The following is an 18,383-nucleotide window of genomic DNA, read 5'->3' on the forward strand; positions in this document are numbered from 1 at the left end:
TGCTGGATCCGTCGTCCTGGCATCTTCCTGGGGTCCTGCTGCTCCACGGCTGTACTTTCGGATTTGCTGAAGTACAAAAGAGTCTGCTTCCCTCATCAGTGGCTCGATCTCTGTTGAGCGAAGTGCCAGAGACACACTTTGGTCCATCAGGCAAGCAGCTGCAGGGTTTGGATCGAAGTTGGCTGCCAGAGGATTCAGTATGCATGCGAAGCACTCATGCCGTGACTTCAGGAGGACCTGTGAAAACTGTTTTGCAACAGTAGTTGACTGTAAGTATGTGTCAAGTTTGAGAAGGCACGGCACCACATCAGACAGAGACTTGCTGTCAGTTTGAAGTTGGTCGGTGTGGATTGCGAACGGCTCCAGCAACTTCACAAGCTGTTCTAGCTTGGCCCAGTCATGCTAGAGATAGCTAGTGATAGTGATGCACAAGGTAGGCCTATTTGAAACATCGGCATCTACTGGGAGTATTTACCCAAAAGATTCAGAAGCTCAAAAACTCCATTCGAAAAAAGTTTGAAAACCCCATTAGATTTTTGACCAAAGTTTAGAAATAAAAACTAAAACTTAACAGTTTATGATGTTTTGCAGTCAAAGATAATAGTTTCAGTATAGTTTTTCCAATTTAGTTTTTAGTTTTATTTCGGTTTTCGTTTACTGTAATAACCTTGCCATGGAGAACAATTAAAAAAAAATGCATTTTCACTGCACAGAATATTCTGTGGAAATGTTTGAGGTCGAGTTTAGAGGACACTGTTGTGCAGACCAAGGCTGTGTCCACATACCCTGAAATGGTTTCCTTTACCCATTTCCACTCCCTCAATCATAGTTGAACTGATTGATCCACTAAAATGGACTATAATGGAATAAGCAGACTAAATCCTGTGGGACATGTCATTGACAGAAAGGTGTGGTGGCGGGGAATGAGAAGTTCCAGATTCCAGACCATTCGTTGGAGTGTGAAAAAATACTCTAATTCAATTAGGAAACATTTAGGCTTTTCACACTGCTGAGCTGAATGGAGTCGAGCCAAACCAAGCTGCATTGAGCTGGACTGGATACGCATCCACCCTAGTTGCTGGAACCATGCAAATCATGCCCTGTTTGGTTTGGGTCAGACAATAGTGTGAAAAGGGTAGTGGATCAATGGGAACTCCTGAAAATGTCTCCATCACAGTGTATTTTTGGCAGGGAACAATAGACAAATGGCAGGGCTGGACAGATACACTCATATTTTTCTCCCTTTCATGGGGGACATGGAAACAAGAAGGACATACAGTGCATTCGGAAAGTATTCAGACCCCTTGACTTTATCCACTTTTTGTTACGTTACAGCCCAAATCTAAAATGGATTCAATAGTTTTTTCCCCTCATCAATCTACACACAATACCCCATAATGGCAAAGCAAAAACAGGTTTTAAAAAACGGAAATATCACATTTACATACGTATTCAGACCCTTTATTCAGTACTTTGTTGAAGCACCTTTGGCAGCGATTACAGCCTTGAGTCTTCTTGGGTATGACGCTACAAGCTTGGCACACCTGTATTTGGGGAGTTTCTCCCATTCTTCTCTGCAGATCCTCTCAAGCGCTGTCAGGTTGGATGGGGAGCGTCGCTGCACAGCTGTTTTCAGGTCTCTCCAGAGATATCGGTCGGGTTCAAGTCCGGGCTCTAGCTGGGCCACTCAAGGACATTCAGAGACTTGTCTCGAAGCCACTCCTGCGTTGTCTTGGCTGTGTGCTTAGGGTGGTTGTCCTGTTGGAAGGTGAACCTTCACCCCAGTCTGAGGTCCTGAGTGCTCTGAAGCAGGTTTTCATCAAGGATCTCTCTGTACTTTGCTCCATTAATCTTTCCCTCAATCCTGACTAGTCTCCCAGTCCCTGCCGCTGAAAAACATCCCCACAGCATGATGCTGCCACCACCATGTTTCACCGTAGGGGTGGTGCCAGGTTTCCTCCAGACGTGACGCTTGGCATTCAGGCCAAAGAGTTCAATCTTGGTTTCATCAGACCAGAGAATCTTGTTTCTCATGGGCTGAGAGTCCTTTAGGTGCCTTTTGGCAAACTCCAAGCGGGCTGTCATGTGCCTTTTACTGAGGAGTGGCTTCCGTCTTGCCACTCTACCATAAAGGCTTGATTGGTGGAGTGCTGCAGAGATGGTTGTCCTTCTGGAAGGTTCTTCCATCTCCACAGAGGAACTCTGGAGCTCTGTCCGAGTGACCATTGGGTTCTTGGTCACCTCCCTGACCAAGGCCCTTCTCCCCCGATTGCTCAGTTTGGCCGGGTGGCCAGCTCTCTGAAGATTCTTGGTGGTTCCAAACTTCTTCCATTTAAGAATGATGGAGGCCACTGTGTTCTTAGGGACACAAAAATGGTACCCTTCCCCAGATCTGTGACTCGACACAATACTGTCTCAGTGCTCTACGGACAATCCCTTCGACCTCATGGCTTCGTTTTTGCTCCGACATGCACTGTCAACTGTGGGAACTTATATAGACAGGTGTGTGCCTTTCCAAATCTTGTCCAATCAATTGAATTTACCACAGGTGGAATCCAATCAAGTTGTAGAAACATCTCAAGGAAGATCAATGGAAACAGGATGCACCTGAGCTCAATTTCGAGTGTCATAGCAAAGGGTCAGAATACTTTTGTAAATAAGGTATTTCAGTTTTTTATTTTTAATACATTTGTAAAATTTTATAAATCCCTGTTTTTGTATTGTGTGTAGATTGATGAGGGAAAAATATTCTTTAATTCATTTTAGATTCAGGCTGTAACGTAACAAAATGTAGATAAAGTCAAGGGGTCTGAATACTTTCCGAATGCACTGTAGGAGAGTGTGAACAACGACAGGGACACAACCTATAAAAAGGAGAGCAAACTCGTGCATGAAAAGGGATTGGGACACAACCTCTAAAAAGAGCCAATGGGATGGGGTGACTGTGTACGCCGACTCGAGCTCAGTGTTCAGCAGCATTGAACGGTCCCCTAGAGCCAGGCCAAAACCGATAAAGAAGACCCTGTTTAGTGTCCCCTCGCTCTCTGTTCCCTCTCTGTCCCGAGGTGATTGGTTCCAGGCTGACCTTTTGACATTTTCGCCAGAAGACTTAAGACTCCTCTGGTCCAAAATAAAATCCCAGGAAGAGAAACAAAGGGGACTCACATCGAATCCTATGGAGCAGGACAGCTAGGGCCTTGTTACGGACAGAAAAATAGAGCCTTTATTGCAGCCAACCAGGGCCTAGCTAGAAACCCCCCGTCCCAAGAGAAAAGAGCCCTCTCATCCGAGCTCCGATCACTTCATTTAGATTTTACATTGGGCCGCAGAAATCAAACCCAGTGCGTTTGTATTTTTGCAGATAGAAGTCATGAGAAAAGCTCATGGATGAGATGCCGTTTTTTTCTCACATTTCCAGGCTAGCCGCCTCTCCTCTGCTGCTCAGAAGATCTGCTGATGACCTTTCAGTTGGAAAAGGTCAGGCATTGTTGCATAATTCATAAATCCACTTTGACCTTTGTAAAAAAATATAATTGAAAGTAACTGCCCAGTGAAAATCTCACTGTTAAAAGTTCATATTATGTTAACTCGTATCCAAATAATGTTGACTTGTCTTATACTCGTACTGTATGTGGGTCATTCTATCACAAAAGGCACAAGAAAGAGGATTTCGACACCCACCATCTCAGATTGTTCTGAAATTGTTTCTGTAGTTAGTAACAGATACAATTAGCATTCCTGAAACATTATTTTGTTGAAATATAATTTGATCTCTGAGAAATTAAGCTAATTGATTGCACCCAAATTGGCCATTTTAATTTATAGGATTCATATCATATTCAATAAATATAGTACCCAACATCCAATTTGGACCAAACTTCTTCCTACCAATGAGTATGGAGAAGCAATACTCCAAACCACAGCTTCATACTACTTGTCAAACATAGTGAACTGATAGTGTATACTGGTTGCTGGGGTGGGATTGGCATGTGGTGTGGGGCATCTGTGGGTGGCTTTAGAATTGTTTTAGTTATTCCTCATGTCTTACTCATTGGTAGAAAGAAGTTTGGCCCAAATTGGATGATGGGTACTATATTTACTAAATCCTAATTACCGGTAGCTTAATTTCTCAGAGATAAAATAAAATGTCAATGAAATAATGTTTCAGGAATGCAAATCCTATCTCTTTCTAACTACAGAAAAATGGTCAGAACAATCTGAGATGGGGGGTGTCATGACTTGCTGAAATTACATGGAACGACTCATGTGGTCAAAGCATAAATTGGAGAAAAAACAATTCAAAAACCCCACCTCAAACTTGTATCTCAAACAGACCGTTTAAAAAATGCTTGCTATTTCCTCATAGAACATGATGTCATCTCCGTGAGGAGGATGAGCTGGCCAATCAGCGGTCTAAAGGAGGATGAGCTGGCCAATCAGCGGTCTACTTGCATTAATATTTTTTATGACTGGTATACGCCAACACACCATTCTGTTGTTGGGGTACGCCCACACCATTCCATTACAGAAAATACACTTTTTAACATAAACATTTTGGGATTGAAATCTGGAAACACTGAGCAGTTACTTTAAAACTGTATTCCACAGCATGTTTAAGAATAACACATCTTGAAATGTGCTTAGCACTGGCTGGCTGGACGTTTTGAGTTGAATGAGAATGGCATCGCTGCCTGTCCATCTAATTTTCTTACCCCAAGTAGCACACATTAACATTCCATCTTTACATTAGTAGTCTTGAACCCATGATTATCTGTGGGGCTATACTTGCAAGAACCTAGAATCAATGAGTAAGTTGTCTGCACGTAGTATGTTAGAATGTGTGCCCTAAATAAATACTTATTTGACTGTAGTTGAATTGTGTATAAGGTGTATAAGTTCATTCTGCACAGAAACCATCCAAGAGTAACTTCCTAAAGTTTGTGGAGAATGCTTAACACTTTAATACGCACAAGTAAACACATTTTGTCCTTATTGACTTACTGTGAACAGTAGGAATTGATCAGTGTTTAGGTAATGCCGTTATGAAAGTGTTAAGTAGTCCTTATGTCGTTTCATTCAACTGGAAGGGGATGAATTCCACGGAGACAGGTGACAGAGTCAGGTCTGTTTGTTTGACACTTTATTTCATGGTGGTAGGAACACAAGACAAAGGTAATAAAGTTAGTAATGGTCAGGTCATGCCACTCTTACTCGGTGCACTGCCCTTCAGGAGCGTCTCAATCAAACAGTAGTTTACAGAGGCCAGACGGAATCCACATGAGACATAAATAAGGAACAGAAAATAGATTCAAACAGTAAATAGTATATTTTTTGTAAAGCCAAAGGCGACCATTTTTGTGGCCCTCTGAGGATTTGTATGAGAATTATTAATATAATTATTATGTATTAATTTACATGGGGATGATGAGGCTAGTATGCTGGCCAAAGTAAGAGCACAGAACAGTATGGACAACAACTTTGTCAACCTGTAGGCCGCTGACCTGTTTTAAGGCAATTCATAGACAGTTTTGACCACCCCGACATTAGATCGTGTCATCTTACACTTGAGCCTGTGCCACTTGTCTTCTGAGTGCCACTAACACAGGAGCCCACTGCTTATGAACAACTACTGGAATAGGTCAAATTCAACAGTAATACAACATGTAAATACAGTGGTGTACACACACGCCCACACACAGGGTTCCTGGTCTTGGATTGGACACTAGTCCTTGATTACACTCAAAAGCCATATGCGTCGATGTTCTTCCCCTCCCCATTGACATAGGAACATCATTATTGTGTGTAGTAAACAGACAAGTCAGACTTATTTCCAGTGTATAGTACTAAAAACAACCTCCAGTTTTACACATTGCTCAATTTTCACTTTCAAATTTCAGGGCTGTACAAAATGGCCGCTTTTGTTTCGTGAGGGGAAAATAATGAAGAACTTAAACAAACTAGTACAATACCACTGATACTCAACCTTGAACAAGCATTTGTTTTGTCTTATAATATTGCCAAGTATCTTATATATCAAAACAGAGTGGGCTTATGTCAGTCATTGCAGTTTAGTTTTTGAATTGCATTATCAGTTTTTGGATGTTACAGAATTCATCTCGACAATACAAACCCATGCATAAGTATGTTTATTAGTAATTGCGATTATGTTTGCAATTTTTTTCCTAATTTTGCTGCCAAATGTCCCAACTTATCACATGATCACTTTTCCAACAGCAAGAGATGGATCACTCTTAATACAAGAGAGAGTATAACCCAGTCTTCATTCCAATTTGAGAAAAAAATTGACTCTGATGTTTGAAAAATTGAAGAATTTCGTTGATGACTGAACATTCCATGACTGAACATATGAGGGTCCTATTGCCTCCTATGGTATGATACAGTCTCTCGCCTCTTCCTCTTCGTCTGTCCTCTCTTCAGCCTGAGCTTACAGCACCCCCACCAGGCCAGTTGGGGTAACAACAACAACTTGTCCTTTTGCACCATTCCAAGTCCAGCAAAACAAACTGCTCCAATAGAAAAACAAGTGCTCAAAAAAGGACCCCACCAAAAATTAAACAGTTCTCCTAGCTCAGTAGCTCAGTGAAATCAGATTAGAGTAAAATAGTTTAACCATTTTGTAAAACACAAAGCATGTTTGCGACAGGTAATCCACTTGGCCGGCAACACAGAGAAACCAAAACAAAACAAAATCAACACTGCAGAAACTGCATGCAACTAGTGGTCATCCTGATTGTAAAATAGAATGCACAATACATGAGAATCACAATTCTTGAGAAGAGAACCAATCTTACATATTCACAGTCTCAGGTATTTATATACTCTATATTTATTACATTTATTTATGTCAATTATTATTAAATTTCTTGATTGATGCATGTTGTGGATGATGATATGTAAGTTGTTCTGGAATGCAGGGCACTTTGTCTTTGTTCGGCTCTGGGGGTTTGCGAATAGCGAAGTATTTCAAAACTCAGTCGTTGATTCAGAGGCAACGTAGAGCATTTGCGCTGTTAGAGGAGTTTGATTAAGCGGTTTCAGAAGCTCATTCAGCCCTACTGATATGTGTCCTATCAGTAGCAAGCAGAGGGTTCTAGGATACCATTGTCCTGTTCATTCAGAAGAAAACAGACTGAAAGAGGGCGGGACAACCTGGACTTGCCCAATAAGACATGCCCGTTTTCCATTTCCGTTGCAGAATGTTGTAAAACGTTTTGTAACAGTGTGCTCTAATGACCATGACCCAGTTAACAGCAGTATGTCTCTACTGTATTTATCTCACAGGGGAATGTTTGTATGTATGTATTTCTATAGGCTGTGTTGGGTGGTAGTGAATGATATGGAAATAACAGAGAGCACCAATGTGATTCACCAGTGTTCAAGTAATGAGCGAGGGAGAGGTTTTGTTCATGTTTGTTTTAAAACAACAAAACACTACAATGAATACAGCTTTCACTTGTCTCGCGATGTCACACAAAAGTATGCGTATATGTATGGTATGTACACCTGCATTTTAGGGCAGGGATCATGAATGAACGGGAGCCGCAGATAAAAAATTAAAATACAATATATAAAAAAAAAAAAAAAAAAATTAAAACAACATATTCTTTTTATTTTCAATATAAAAAGCAATGAAAAGTATACAAAAATATAAAATAATTACAGCAGTAGACATGGTGTTTATGGAGGGAGTGATTTTAGCCAGGCTATTTTTTGGCCGTGGTGGCTGTGCCAGAGGCGGAACAGTGTAATATTTTGGGGCTGTTCAGGGCGTCCTCCACCAGGTGGAGCTCCACGCCATCTACCACGACATCCTTTACACAGCCCACGAAGCCAGTGCTGTAGGCCTTAGGCAGTCTGCGGGCCACCGCCAACTCCTCCAAGCCACCTGTGAGAATGAGGGGGGGAAGAGAGAGAGAGAGAGAGAGAGAGAGAGAGAGAGAGAGAGAGAGAGAGAGAGAGAGAGAGAGAGAGAGAGAGAGAGAGAGAGAGAGAGAGAGAGAGAGAGGGATTTAGAACTCATGAAAAGAGGAGACCTACAGTGTCCGAGGTGCATGGACAGACAGACACACAACAAACACATGCACACACACACAGATAGATAGAGGTCACATCCCTTGCATCTCCCTACAAGCGAACATGTTTCATGCCACAAAGGGTAACTAACTACTGTGTGATGTTGACACTGGCTGTAGATGAAGAGAGAGAGACACATGAAGCTCTGGTGAACAGGACATCAAACAGGTGGTCCTCTGGAGGACTGCGCTACCACAATCACTGGAATTTACCTTGCTTTAATTTTCAATGGGAGTCGGCCTTCTGATATGTCACCTGTATTACTCGCCGTTTCTCTCTCTCTCTCTCTCTCGCTCTCTCTCTCTCTCTCTCTCTCTCGCTCTCTCTCTCTCTCTCTCTCTCTCTCGCTCTCTCTCTCTCTCTTTCTCTCGTTTTATTCCGCCGCGAGTTTGCCTCTCTCCGTCGAGCCCTTTCCCCCCTTCCGTCTCTTCTCTCTGTCCCCTCTAATCGGATTGCGTGCCTCTGAATCGGGGATCGACAGGGCTAATTTCATGCGAGTTACAGATGAATTAATGATGAGCGGTGAAAGAGGGGGATTTAAAAGAGAGGAGCGGCCTGCTGAAAGGATAATGTATTCTAGCCGCGGGGTGTGCTCAGCACCTGTTTGGAACCACAGCAGTGTGCTTGTGTGGTGTGTCATTAGTGTGTGTTTGTGTGTGTTTGTGTGTGAGAGAGAAATAGTGTGTGTATGTGTGACATGTGTCCCTGTAGCTGGCTCTCCTCGCTCAAACATACACCTTCCCACCACATTGCACGACCACATGCATTTGAAAGTAATTTTTTTCTATTTCCTCCGAATGTTCCATCTAGACACAGCGTGTGCTCTTTCAAAAGCCATTTCTCTGAGCGAAGTTCAGGCCAAATGGAACTTAAGAAGATAACGGGCCAACCTTGAGCAGAGAACTTTTGAGGTTAGTCAGAGAGCTTTATTTCTCAAACCAATACCTGAATAGAGTTGGACAATCATCTCACATTTCAGACCAATTATTTTCATGCCAGCGAGTTCTTTGTCATCCATTGCAATGCAGAGTGAGTGCATTCCTCATTTCTGGCACACTTCTACCATCGTTACAGCTGGAAATGTACTATGTGAGATGGATTTCAGGTTAACCCTATGTGTTGCTCAACGGTACCTCGGTCACTAGTCCATGTTCTATGCACTGTTAGAAGAATGTTAGACCTGCTCTGATAAGCATTTCCTCACTTGCCATTTGCTCTTTCTAAAAACAGCATTTTAGTGTCTGACAGATTGATATATGCAGAACCAACCAAACCAGAGGTTGTGTGAGTTTCTGTGTTTCTGTCTGTGTTTCTGCCTGTCTGCCTGTCTGTGTAAACCCCAAGACGCAAGCTCATTAGTCCACCTACCCAACCAGAGGGCTCCGTCTGTATCCAGCTGAGTGGCTGCCAGGGGCGACGACCCCGTGACCGCCGCCTCGTTGCCCACCTGGAGAGAGCCGTCCCTAAGTGCTCTAAGAGAGGGGGAGGAGGAAGAATAGATTGGGAGATGGAGAAAGAGCGGGTGGGAGAGGTAGAGGGAGGGGAGTGAGAGAGAAGGGGGGAGGTAGAGGGAGAGGGGATAGATAGAGGCAGGGAGAGAGAGAGAGAGAGAGAGAGAGAGAGAGAGAGAGAGAGAGAGAGAGAGAGAGAGAGAGAGATGGGGGGAAGATAACATTTGTTTACAGCCTGTCTGCTACATCATCGTAAATTCCACTTCAACTGACATGTAGCAGAAATCAAGACTTCACAGAGTAATCAAGTCTTCACTGCTCTGATGATTGTGTGCTTAGCAGTTGATTGAGGGAATGGGAGAGAGAAATTGCATCCGAAATGGCACCCTATTCCCTATATAAGTTTCGACCAGAAAAGTAGTGTACCTTATAGTGAATAGGGTGCCATTTCAGACACAGCCAGTCACTTAGCAGTCTGTCAATCGCACTGAGCCTAAATTACAGAGACCAACTTTCATGGATTCAAAGGAATCAAATCTTCACTATGTGGTAAGTAAGCACTTATGTCATAGTGTGCTTCGAGTAGAAGAGATGTCAGACAAAGTAATAACATTCATAACACATGACCTCACACTTAAAGCAAAAATGAATTTCCAGTGGACTAATGAAAAAAATACAAAAATATATTTTGAGAGGATCTTTCTTTTAAATGCTGTGGCATAAAAGCTAACCCAAAGCTAGCGAATATGAAAACCATACACTCTGTATGCTGAACTTTACGTTGAACATTTCATGACTTTGTTCCACTGTTTGGTCATTTTCTTTCACTAAATGATTACTAAAATAAATATTAATTTAGGGGTGAATTCCATAACTTCCACTTAAGTAAAATGTTAACTTTTCAAGTGAAGTTGAAGTGCGGATTTGGCCTAAAACAAAATATCACCAATACAGGCTATCCTATACTTCAACAACAACAATGTTCATGGAACCACGGGTGTACCATGAGTAGTGAACCACTTCTGTTCACGGTCACGTTCGCACGTCTTACCTGCTGGCCTTGATGCGGATCCAGCGGTTGGTGTTGACGCGGACCGTCGAGCGCAGCACCACAGGCTTGGAGCCCAGGTCATAGGTCATCTGCACACGGCCATCCACCACAGCCAGGGCGATGTAGTCAGATCGCTCCACGCCCTTACCACTCCACAGCACCAGGCCCTGGGTGGCCTCTGTCTTAATGCTCAGTTCAAACTTGTTCACCAGCAGGGCCTTCTCACTGCGGGGGAGGGGGAGGAGAGTTACAATGGCTTATGTTAGTGAAGTGAAGAGGAAGTTAGGTGATCGTGAAATTTGCACGTTTGCATACTGGCTGTGTTGGCTGTATGAACCCCAAGAGGTGATTCAAGGTTGATAGTGACGGGGTGTATCCGAAATGGTAGTGGCCGGTGATGGCTCTGTCCCAATACACTACTGGCATCCTAATTCCTTGCCTAGATTCCTTCATAACAACTGATCTGAAAGCACTTGACAGGGTCATGGTGGGAATCCTCTCAGGTCCTTTAACCTGCTGCTGCCTATGAGGCAAAGGAGAAGATGACAGTGAAAGGAAGATTAGGTAAAGACTATTGGATCAGCTATGATGTTTCCACTTCATCCTGGGTATGTCCAGCTCTCTTTTCCTCTATCTCTCTCTCCTGGGTTAACTGTGCAGTAGCTCTCCTCTGTTCTTCCTGTGAGGTGGTGGTGGTTGTTGTGGGGAGGGACCGGGGCAGGATGCAGGGGGGTTTGGAGCTAGCTGTCTGAAGTGCTGTTTGATCATAGTCTCTGAACTGCCAGTGCTACAGGGGAGTCAGGGAGCTGGGGACAGGGGTGGAGGGGAGAAGGGTGGAGACCCGGGGACATCCTGGCTTTTCCTATGGAGGAGTGCTCTGTGTCACTGTCACAGCTGTGTCGGCTCTAGGAGAGTGGGGCCGCTGCTCAAAGCCTGACTGGAGCTGGGGTGGTGGTTTGCACACACACACACACACACACACACATTCATGCACTCGCACACACACAGGAACATGTTCATGCACATACAGACACAGCTCCATTTGGTACAGACCTCAAACACAAACACTCCTGAAGGGATGCTATTTATAAAAATAGCTCCTTTGTTCTCCACGGTTCCCCCTGTGTGTGTGGGTGTGTGTGTGTGTGTGTATGTGTGTGTATGTGTGTGTGTGTGTGTGTGTGTGTTTGTCACCAATCGGTATCGCTGTAATGTATTGTGATGCCGACAAGGCTCAACTACTTACAGTTTTCAAAAGGATCGTAAACAAAAAACGGAGACAAACACAGGCAAAGCACACAGAGGACAGAAAGCACACAGAACAGAACAGAACGACACGGAACACAACACAGAACAGAACGACACGGAACACAAGACACAGATTACAAGAGACAGACATGACACGTATACGAAACAAGTCAGCACAGACAGAGGCTCATGGGAGCACAGGGGGTTATTCACAGGACATGGGGAGAGGAGAAGAAAATTACAGCAGACTACGCCTAAATCGATCCACTTTAAATAAAGTTTGATTTGACTTGATTCTGTCATCAGGCTGGCCAAAAACGGGGCTACTGCTAATGAGCTAACAGGGGTAAAGAGATTGAACTGATTGTTTAATTAAGGCTTCTAATTTGGTTTCTGCTCAGGTATGACCAACAGGGGGTTGACACATGTACAGTATTTGACCAAGCAGAGAGGAAGGAGTGCAAAGTGGAATTGGATGCGTCTCTTAATACACCGCAACCACATTTGAGTTTAAGATTTCCAAGGGAAAAGTTTCCTTTCTAAAAAGACACATTCAATTCACTGAAGAACAACAAACAAAACAGAGTGACTAATGAATGAAGTGTCAAAGAAACCCACTAGACACAAACGGTCGGTAGATAAACTCATATAATATTTGGACTCCTTTCCCCTGGCCTAACCCTCACAGTACCCAGGGCCCCAAATAAATCATAAGCTGTGTCTGAAATGGCACCCTATTCCCTATATAGTGCACTACTTTTGAACAGAGCCCTATACGGACCGTGGTCAAAAGTAGTGCACTATATAGGAAATAGGGTGCCATTTCAGACAAAGCCATAGTGTTACGCACCAGACTTCTGTGCGCAATAGCCTGGGGACAAGGTTAAATAAATCCTCACCAGGATGGATTGTCAGGAATAATAAGGCCACAGTCATCAGAATAAGGATATACTATACTACTGTATTTATACTATATTGACTAGACTTATTATGCGTTGGACTCCTGGCTGCATAATACATTTCCCTGCAGGGACAAAGTTTGAATTGAATTAAGGACAGCATGTGAAACAAGGCAGGTATGCAGTATTTTAAATGCTATCAAGGTGGCTTACTTTCTGGATGAATAATAGACTAACGTTATGGACTTTCGTTCTCGTCTATGCGTCTTTTATTCCTCATCGATTGAAGTAAAAAAAAAAAAGCTTATAAAGTGCTGTGCACCCAATTGCCTCTAGATGGCAGTAGTAAATAGAGCATTGCTAGGCTTGTATGGAGAACATTGCATAGAGATTGAAGGTGGAGAACATTGCATAGAGATTGCAAGGCTGGATGGTGTTTTGGCTGCTAGTGCTGAAGATGATTGGGACGACTGAGCTACTCTGTCTTAATAGACCCTGGATGCCATTGCAACAGCTAATGGGGATCCAGATAAACAAATAAATAAGTGGGGCCCTATAATACTGTCTCTATAAGTGGCCCAGTGTATAGAGTAGTGTGGCCCTCCAATACTTTCTCTATGGGGCCCAGAGTATTGAATAGTGTGGCTCTCCAATACTGTTTCCTTGGGCTGTGAAAGGTTAGGCTGCAACCTGCGGGTGGTTGTGTCAGGCGGGTGGGGATGGATGGGGAGGCAGCATGCTAGCGGTTGGTTAGACAGCGCTGGCTACAGGCCCCAGGCTGCAGGGGACACTCACCTCTGCTCTGACGGGTTCTCCAGTGACTCGGGACTTTAAGGGAGCAGGGGAGAGAATGGAAGGGCATGCGATAAGCGCAAGAAGGGGGGCGGAAGGAGGACCCGCGAGGACCCTTACAGGGTGACGTATCGTCACCCCGGCATAGAGAGGAGCTTCGTAGACAAGGAGACGTGGCAAACAGAGCAAGTTATTTGTTCGAGAGCTGGGAAAGCAGGGTGGCTACGTTCTCATGTCCATACTAGCGTACTGCTTAAAATGCATGCCCAATGCATTACTACATTCTAAGTAATACGGTAGTATGGATATACTACGAAGTACTAGGAGCTTTACTGTGATCAGAGATACAGTACTGCAGATCCATTGCGATCACGGTCCAGAAGCAGCACAGCAACATAATGAGGTCCTCAGAGGATGACGACAACCACACCACCACTAGGACTCCAAGTCAGTGCCCAAGACGTGTCTTAAGGGGAGAGTTGGGCAACAATGTAATAATGTTTTTCATAATTTGGCTGCAAAACCAATTTTCCCTTAGGGATAAGTTTTCCACTACTACTCCTACTATTACTGAGTCTGATGACATTGTGGTGTGTGTGTGTGGCCTTCTTGAGTGAAGGAAGCGCCAAATGAGAAAAATTGGGTAATCAACAAAAATGGGGTCAAATATCGTATTATCAGAGACGGAGCCCTATATCATTGGTCTCTCCAATAATGATGCGTGAGAGAATCGACCCAAGGTTTCAAAAGAGGAGGCATCAGCCAATGAAGACTGATCTTGGCTGCTGTAAATAGTAACAGCAACATTAGCCCAGGGTGAAAGTGGTGGTCTGTGTGTTGTAATAACGTTGTAATAACGTTCCTCTGAGGAATTCATTAATTTATTTGTTAATTCATTCATTAATCCCTGTTCAACACCAGATAATGTTGAATCGATGCCACTCGCTCGGAGAGAGAGTGCCGGCAAGCTCTGGTTTGGCCTAGATTGGCCACTAATCGCGCCCCTCGCTCTTACAGGAAGTGACAACTATTAACGATCTGGCCAGTCCAGCTCGAATGATCATCGCCCTAACGGATATCGTTGCCCTCTCGGCCTCAATTTGAGGTCTTTCGTTTAAATAATTTTACAAAGAGGAAATAACTCTTTGATTAACATTTCAGTCGTCCTTTTTCTCTGCCGCCGACTCGATAATTATTTATAATTGCAGTTGGAGATTGGACTAACCGGAAATGACAGGGGCTTGAATGTGGATATCGAATTATCTGGTGAATCTGCTTGGCATAAATCAACCTAAATCCAACTTCCCTGCTTTCTGTTTTTCTTTCAGGAGGTTACTTACCAAGCTAATGACAGCGAAGAGGAAACTAATAACAAAGTAAGATCTAATTGTTACCCTAGAGGAGTCAGTTAAATAATCGATGTGGGACTGGCAGCAAAACCGAGGAAGGGGAATATTTCAGCCCATAATCTTGCAGTTAAGAAGGGGTCTCATTCTTTTCAACATGACAGTTAATACCATCCAATATAAGGTACGTGGATATACTTCTGGTTGTGGCGAATATAGTTACAACCATGCATACAGTATAGCACCTGCTTTCTGTGGATTCATGCAGTCATGCGTTCATTTAGACTGGAGTGTGATGAGGAATTTGTAATGAGAAAAGATCAAATCCAATTATGGGCATGGAGTTTGAATGTAAAATCCTGTAGGCCAATTTAAATATAATACACATGATAGCTATCTTGCATAGGGTAAGATGATGAAGATGATATAGAAGGAAAATAAAAATAGAATCTATTACTTTGTGTTAACTATCGTAATGTATTAGTCTGGCTTTGTATTAGTTAGGTTAGTCTGGCTTTGTATTAGTTAGGTTAGTCTGGCTTTGTATTAGTTAGGTTAGTCTGGCTTTGACTAAACCTGGGAAGATTGGGGACTCCTTTATGTGTACTTACTCCGGAATCTCATTGGTCAGTTGGCTTGAGTGCAGCAGAAGGACAGACAAGGAACACTCATATGAGACGGACAGACAAGAGACAGAAGAAGACAGACAGATGGACGGCAGCACAGACATCTGACAGGCTTAACAAGGACAACAGACAGAGGATACAGACAGATCTTACAATTCTCTCTTAATATTTGCCCTTTGTGTGTGTGTGTGTGTGTGTGTGTGTGTGTGTGTGTGTGTGTGTGTGTGTGCATGCATGCACATGTGCTCTGTGTTGTGCTCGTAAGACCACAAATTCACTGTCTGTTTCTCCCATTTTCACGCCTTAGAGTGTTGTGGGAAGACTTGTAATGGATCTGGATGGGGAGCCTTATGTTCCATGTCTTTCAGGTTCATCATCACAAACATTTAATGCGTGCCAACCTGCGGGCGTGAGAGCCAGCATGGAAGACATAGATGGATGGTAGAGGATCAAATGTTTAAGCGGCTGCCTGGAAGGCAGAATACGTTTTTCTCGCTTTCACACACGGTATAGAAACCATTTACACCTACATCATCCGGCTATTCCTGTTATAGCTAGTGTGTGTTTAAAAATGGCAACCGACACTTTGGGACTGCTAATTTGAGGGGACACAGTCGCACATACTCTAAGTCTAAAATAATATTAAATTAAACCCCATTTTAACAAAGCCTATAGAGTGATGATATGGTTGTTGTGCTATGCTGGTATGGTATGGTGTGTGTGTGTGTGTGCGTGTATAAGTGTGTGTCGGCTCAGTCCGCCTCGGCGCACAGCGAGCGAGGGGGCGCTCGGGGCGATCCCGTAATTGTTAGCCGTGCCGCTAATTAGCGAAATTTAGTCAAAACCAGAGACAGTGCAGGGAAAGTGGTTGAACTATTAGCTAACACCCGGTTCACTACGAAGCCCCTAATGGGCCTGGAATAATCAACTCTGTCACCGCCACTTACTGCAGTGGAATATGAATGGGGAGGCCATTAACCATTAGCCATTTCGCAACTTCCGGTTAGTGTTAACATCGGAGGCCATTTTGCTCAACCCAATTAGCATTAGTATTGGAGGCTATTAGCATTAGAATCAACGAACAAGATGGCATCTCCCTTACCTCTTGGTGACGGCGTTGTGGTACTCAATGAATGTCCGGCCGTCAAAGGCAATGGACTCCATTTCCCCGGCGGACTTCTCGAAGATAGCTGCGAGGAAGAGGACAAGGAGGAAGACGAACATTGAATGAGATCACATGAATCATTAGGAAACATGGCTCCTTTAATTGGAGTCTGGCAATGGATGGTGATGATCTGGGATGAGCGTTCATGCGCTTATTGTTTTAATGAATGTAAAGGGACAGTAGGGCATACGGCCAAGGTTAATGGGGTTGGTAAAGTGTATGTGTGTGCAGTATGTATGTGTGTAGCATGTATGTCTGTGTGTGTGTGCGCACGTGTGAGAATGATGAAACAGAGGGGTAACTCTGTTTCATCCTTCAAAGGGTGACACTAAGACAAGCATGACATTGATATTACTGACAAAACATTGCATTGAGTTCAGGATCATTGTTCACTTACTGTTCTGACAGTGTGGGCCTGTGAAGCCGTGGAGGCACACACACTCGTAGGTCTCCAGCAGGGGGTTGCAGCGACCCCCATTGTGGCAGGGCTCACGGCTGCAGAGGTGGCCCTCGAACATGGCCACGTCACTGGAGTGCAGCGCGTTCTCCTGCCGGAGGATGGGCGTGCCCATCAGGGTGATCTGACGGGGGATGGAGAGGAGGAGAGAGGACTTAGACCTGTCATAGTGCAGTGTGTAGCCTTCATTGACCTCATGTCCCAGGTCTGAATCAGTCCTTGATTAGAAGGAAACAGTGAAAACCAGCAGGGCTATGGCCCTCGAGGACTGTAATTAAATAGCCATGACATATAAGTCGATGCAGCATACATACTGCATACAACACATTACACTTTTCAATTCCACTCGTCTCAAACTCAAGACACATGAGTAACGACTTTACTTTACAAGTCACTTATTAATTAATTCAGCAAATAACTGCTAAAACATACTTTTAGACTGAGCTTTGATTAACTTGGTGCTTTCAAGGGAAAGTTTTGAAAGAGAAAAAGCTAGCTAGCATTAAGTAACATCCTGCCTTTGTTTTAGACAGCCATTTCTGGCACTCAAAGACGAGCATTTTGCTGCGGAGGAGAACAAACAAGCTGGAAAGTTGTCAGGGAAAAGATCTGAGCTGAGAAACATGGAGGGACATCAAATGTGTTCTATTCTATTATTAGTACAGTGAGCCAAAAGAAATGAGACACCGTCAGCACTGAAAACCAGCTGATCGTTGACCTTGGTTAAAGTTGTTAAAGTCACTGTAAAGGTCTGTCATCAAGTATAGGCAGCTGATAGTTCTTGTCCATCATAAATCGTGTCAAAATATATCTATCCATGTATAAGGTGGATTCAACATTGTGTCTCAGTTAAATGATGTCTAATACTTTAAATAAAACATTATTTATTTTTTAAATCGATAGTTGTTGATAATTTACAGAATTGATAGAAACGTTTGCATAACCTTCTGAACAGGGTGTGTGGCTAAACATATCTGCTGAGGATTGTGTGTGGGGACAGGACACTCACCTTCTGAATGGCGCCCTTGAAGCCATCTTTGAGCGAGGCGGCCCTTGCTAGCCGGCTGAAATCAGGAGCACCACCCACAAACAGAGACTCCTTCAGGTTGAGAGCAGTGTGTTGGTTCTGGAGAGAGACAATGGGTTAGAACCATATATAACATAGTCTATAACCCTATCACAGGGTCTAGAACCCTACCACATGTACTAGAAACCTACTAAAAGGACTAGAACCCTACCAGAGACTAAAACTCT

At 43.6% G+C, this 18,383-nt stretch overlaps 1 protein-coding gene across 7 annotated transcripts in view; it reads right to left on the bottom strand.

Annotated features, from left to right (window-relative positions):
- Positions 1-5,110: 5,110 nt before the first annotated feature.
- LOC121538244 (agrin-like) overlaps positions 5,111-18,383 on the bottom strand; it is a 298,699-nt gene continuing 285,426 nt past the window's right edge. For 6 of the 7 annotated variants that reach the window (XM_045207164.1, XM_045207161.1, XM_045207160.1 and 3 more), the window contains 6 exons: positions 18,139-18,255; positions 17,070-17,253; positions 16,610-16,697; positions 10,597-10,821; positions 9,463-9,566; positions 5,111-7,906 (listed from right to left, as the gene is read on the bottom strand). In XM_045207164.1, the coding sequence (XP_045063099.1) occupies positions 7,725-7,906; positions 9,463-9,566; positions 10,597-10,821; positions 16,610-16,697; positions 17,070-17,253; positions 18,139-18,255 (900 nt within the window). In that variant the 3' untranslated portion in view covers positions 5,111-7,724. Of the gene's footprint in view, positions 7,907-9,462; positions 9,567-10,596; positions 10,822-12,648; positions 13,572-15,492; positions 15,517-16,609; positions 16,698-17,069; positions 17,254-18,138; positions 18,256-18,383 lie in introns of those variants that run through there. The other variant, XM_045207163.1, reaches the window with a different exon arrangement.

This window comes from Coregonus clupeaformis, chromosome 24 (assembly GCF_020615455.1).
Source record: "Coregonus clupeaformis isolate EN_2021a chromosome 24, ASM2061545v1, whole genome shotgun sequence".
Lineage (NCBI taxonomy): Eukaryota > Metazoa > Chordata > Actinopteri > Salmoniformes > Salmonidae > Coregonus > Coregonus clupeaformis.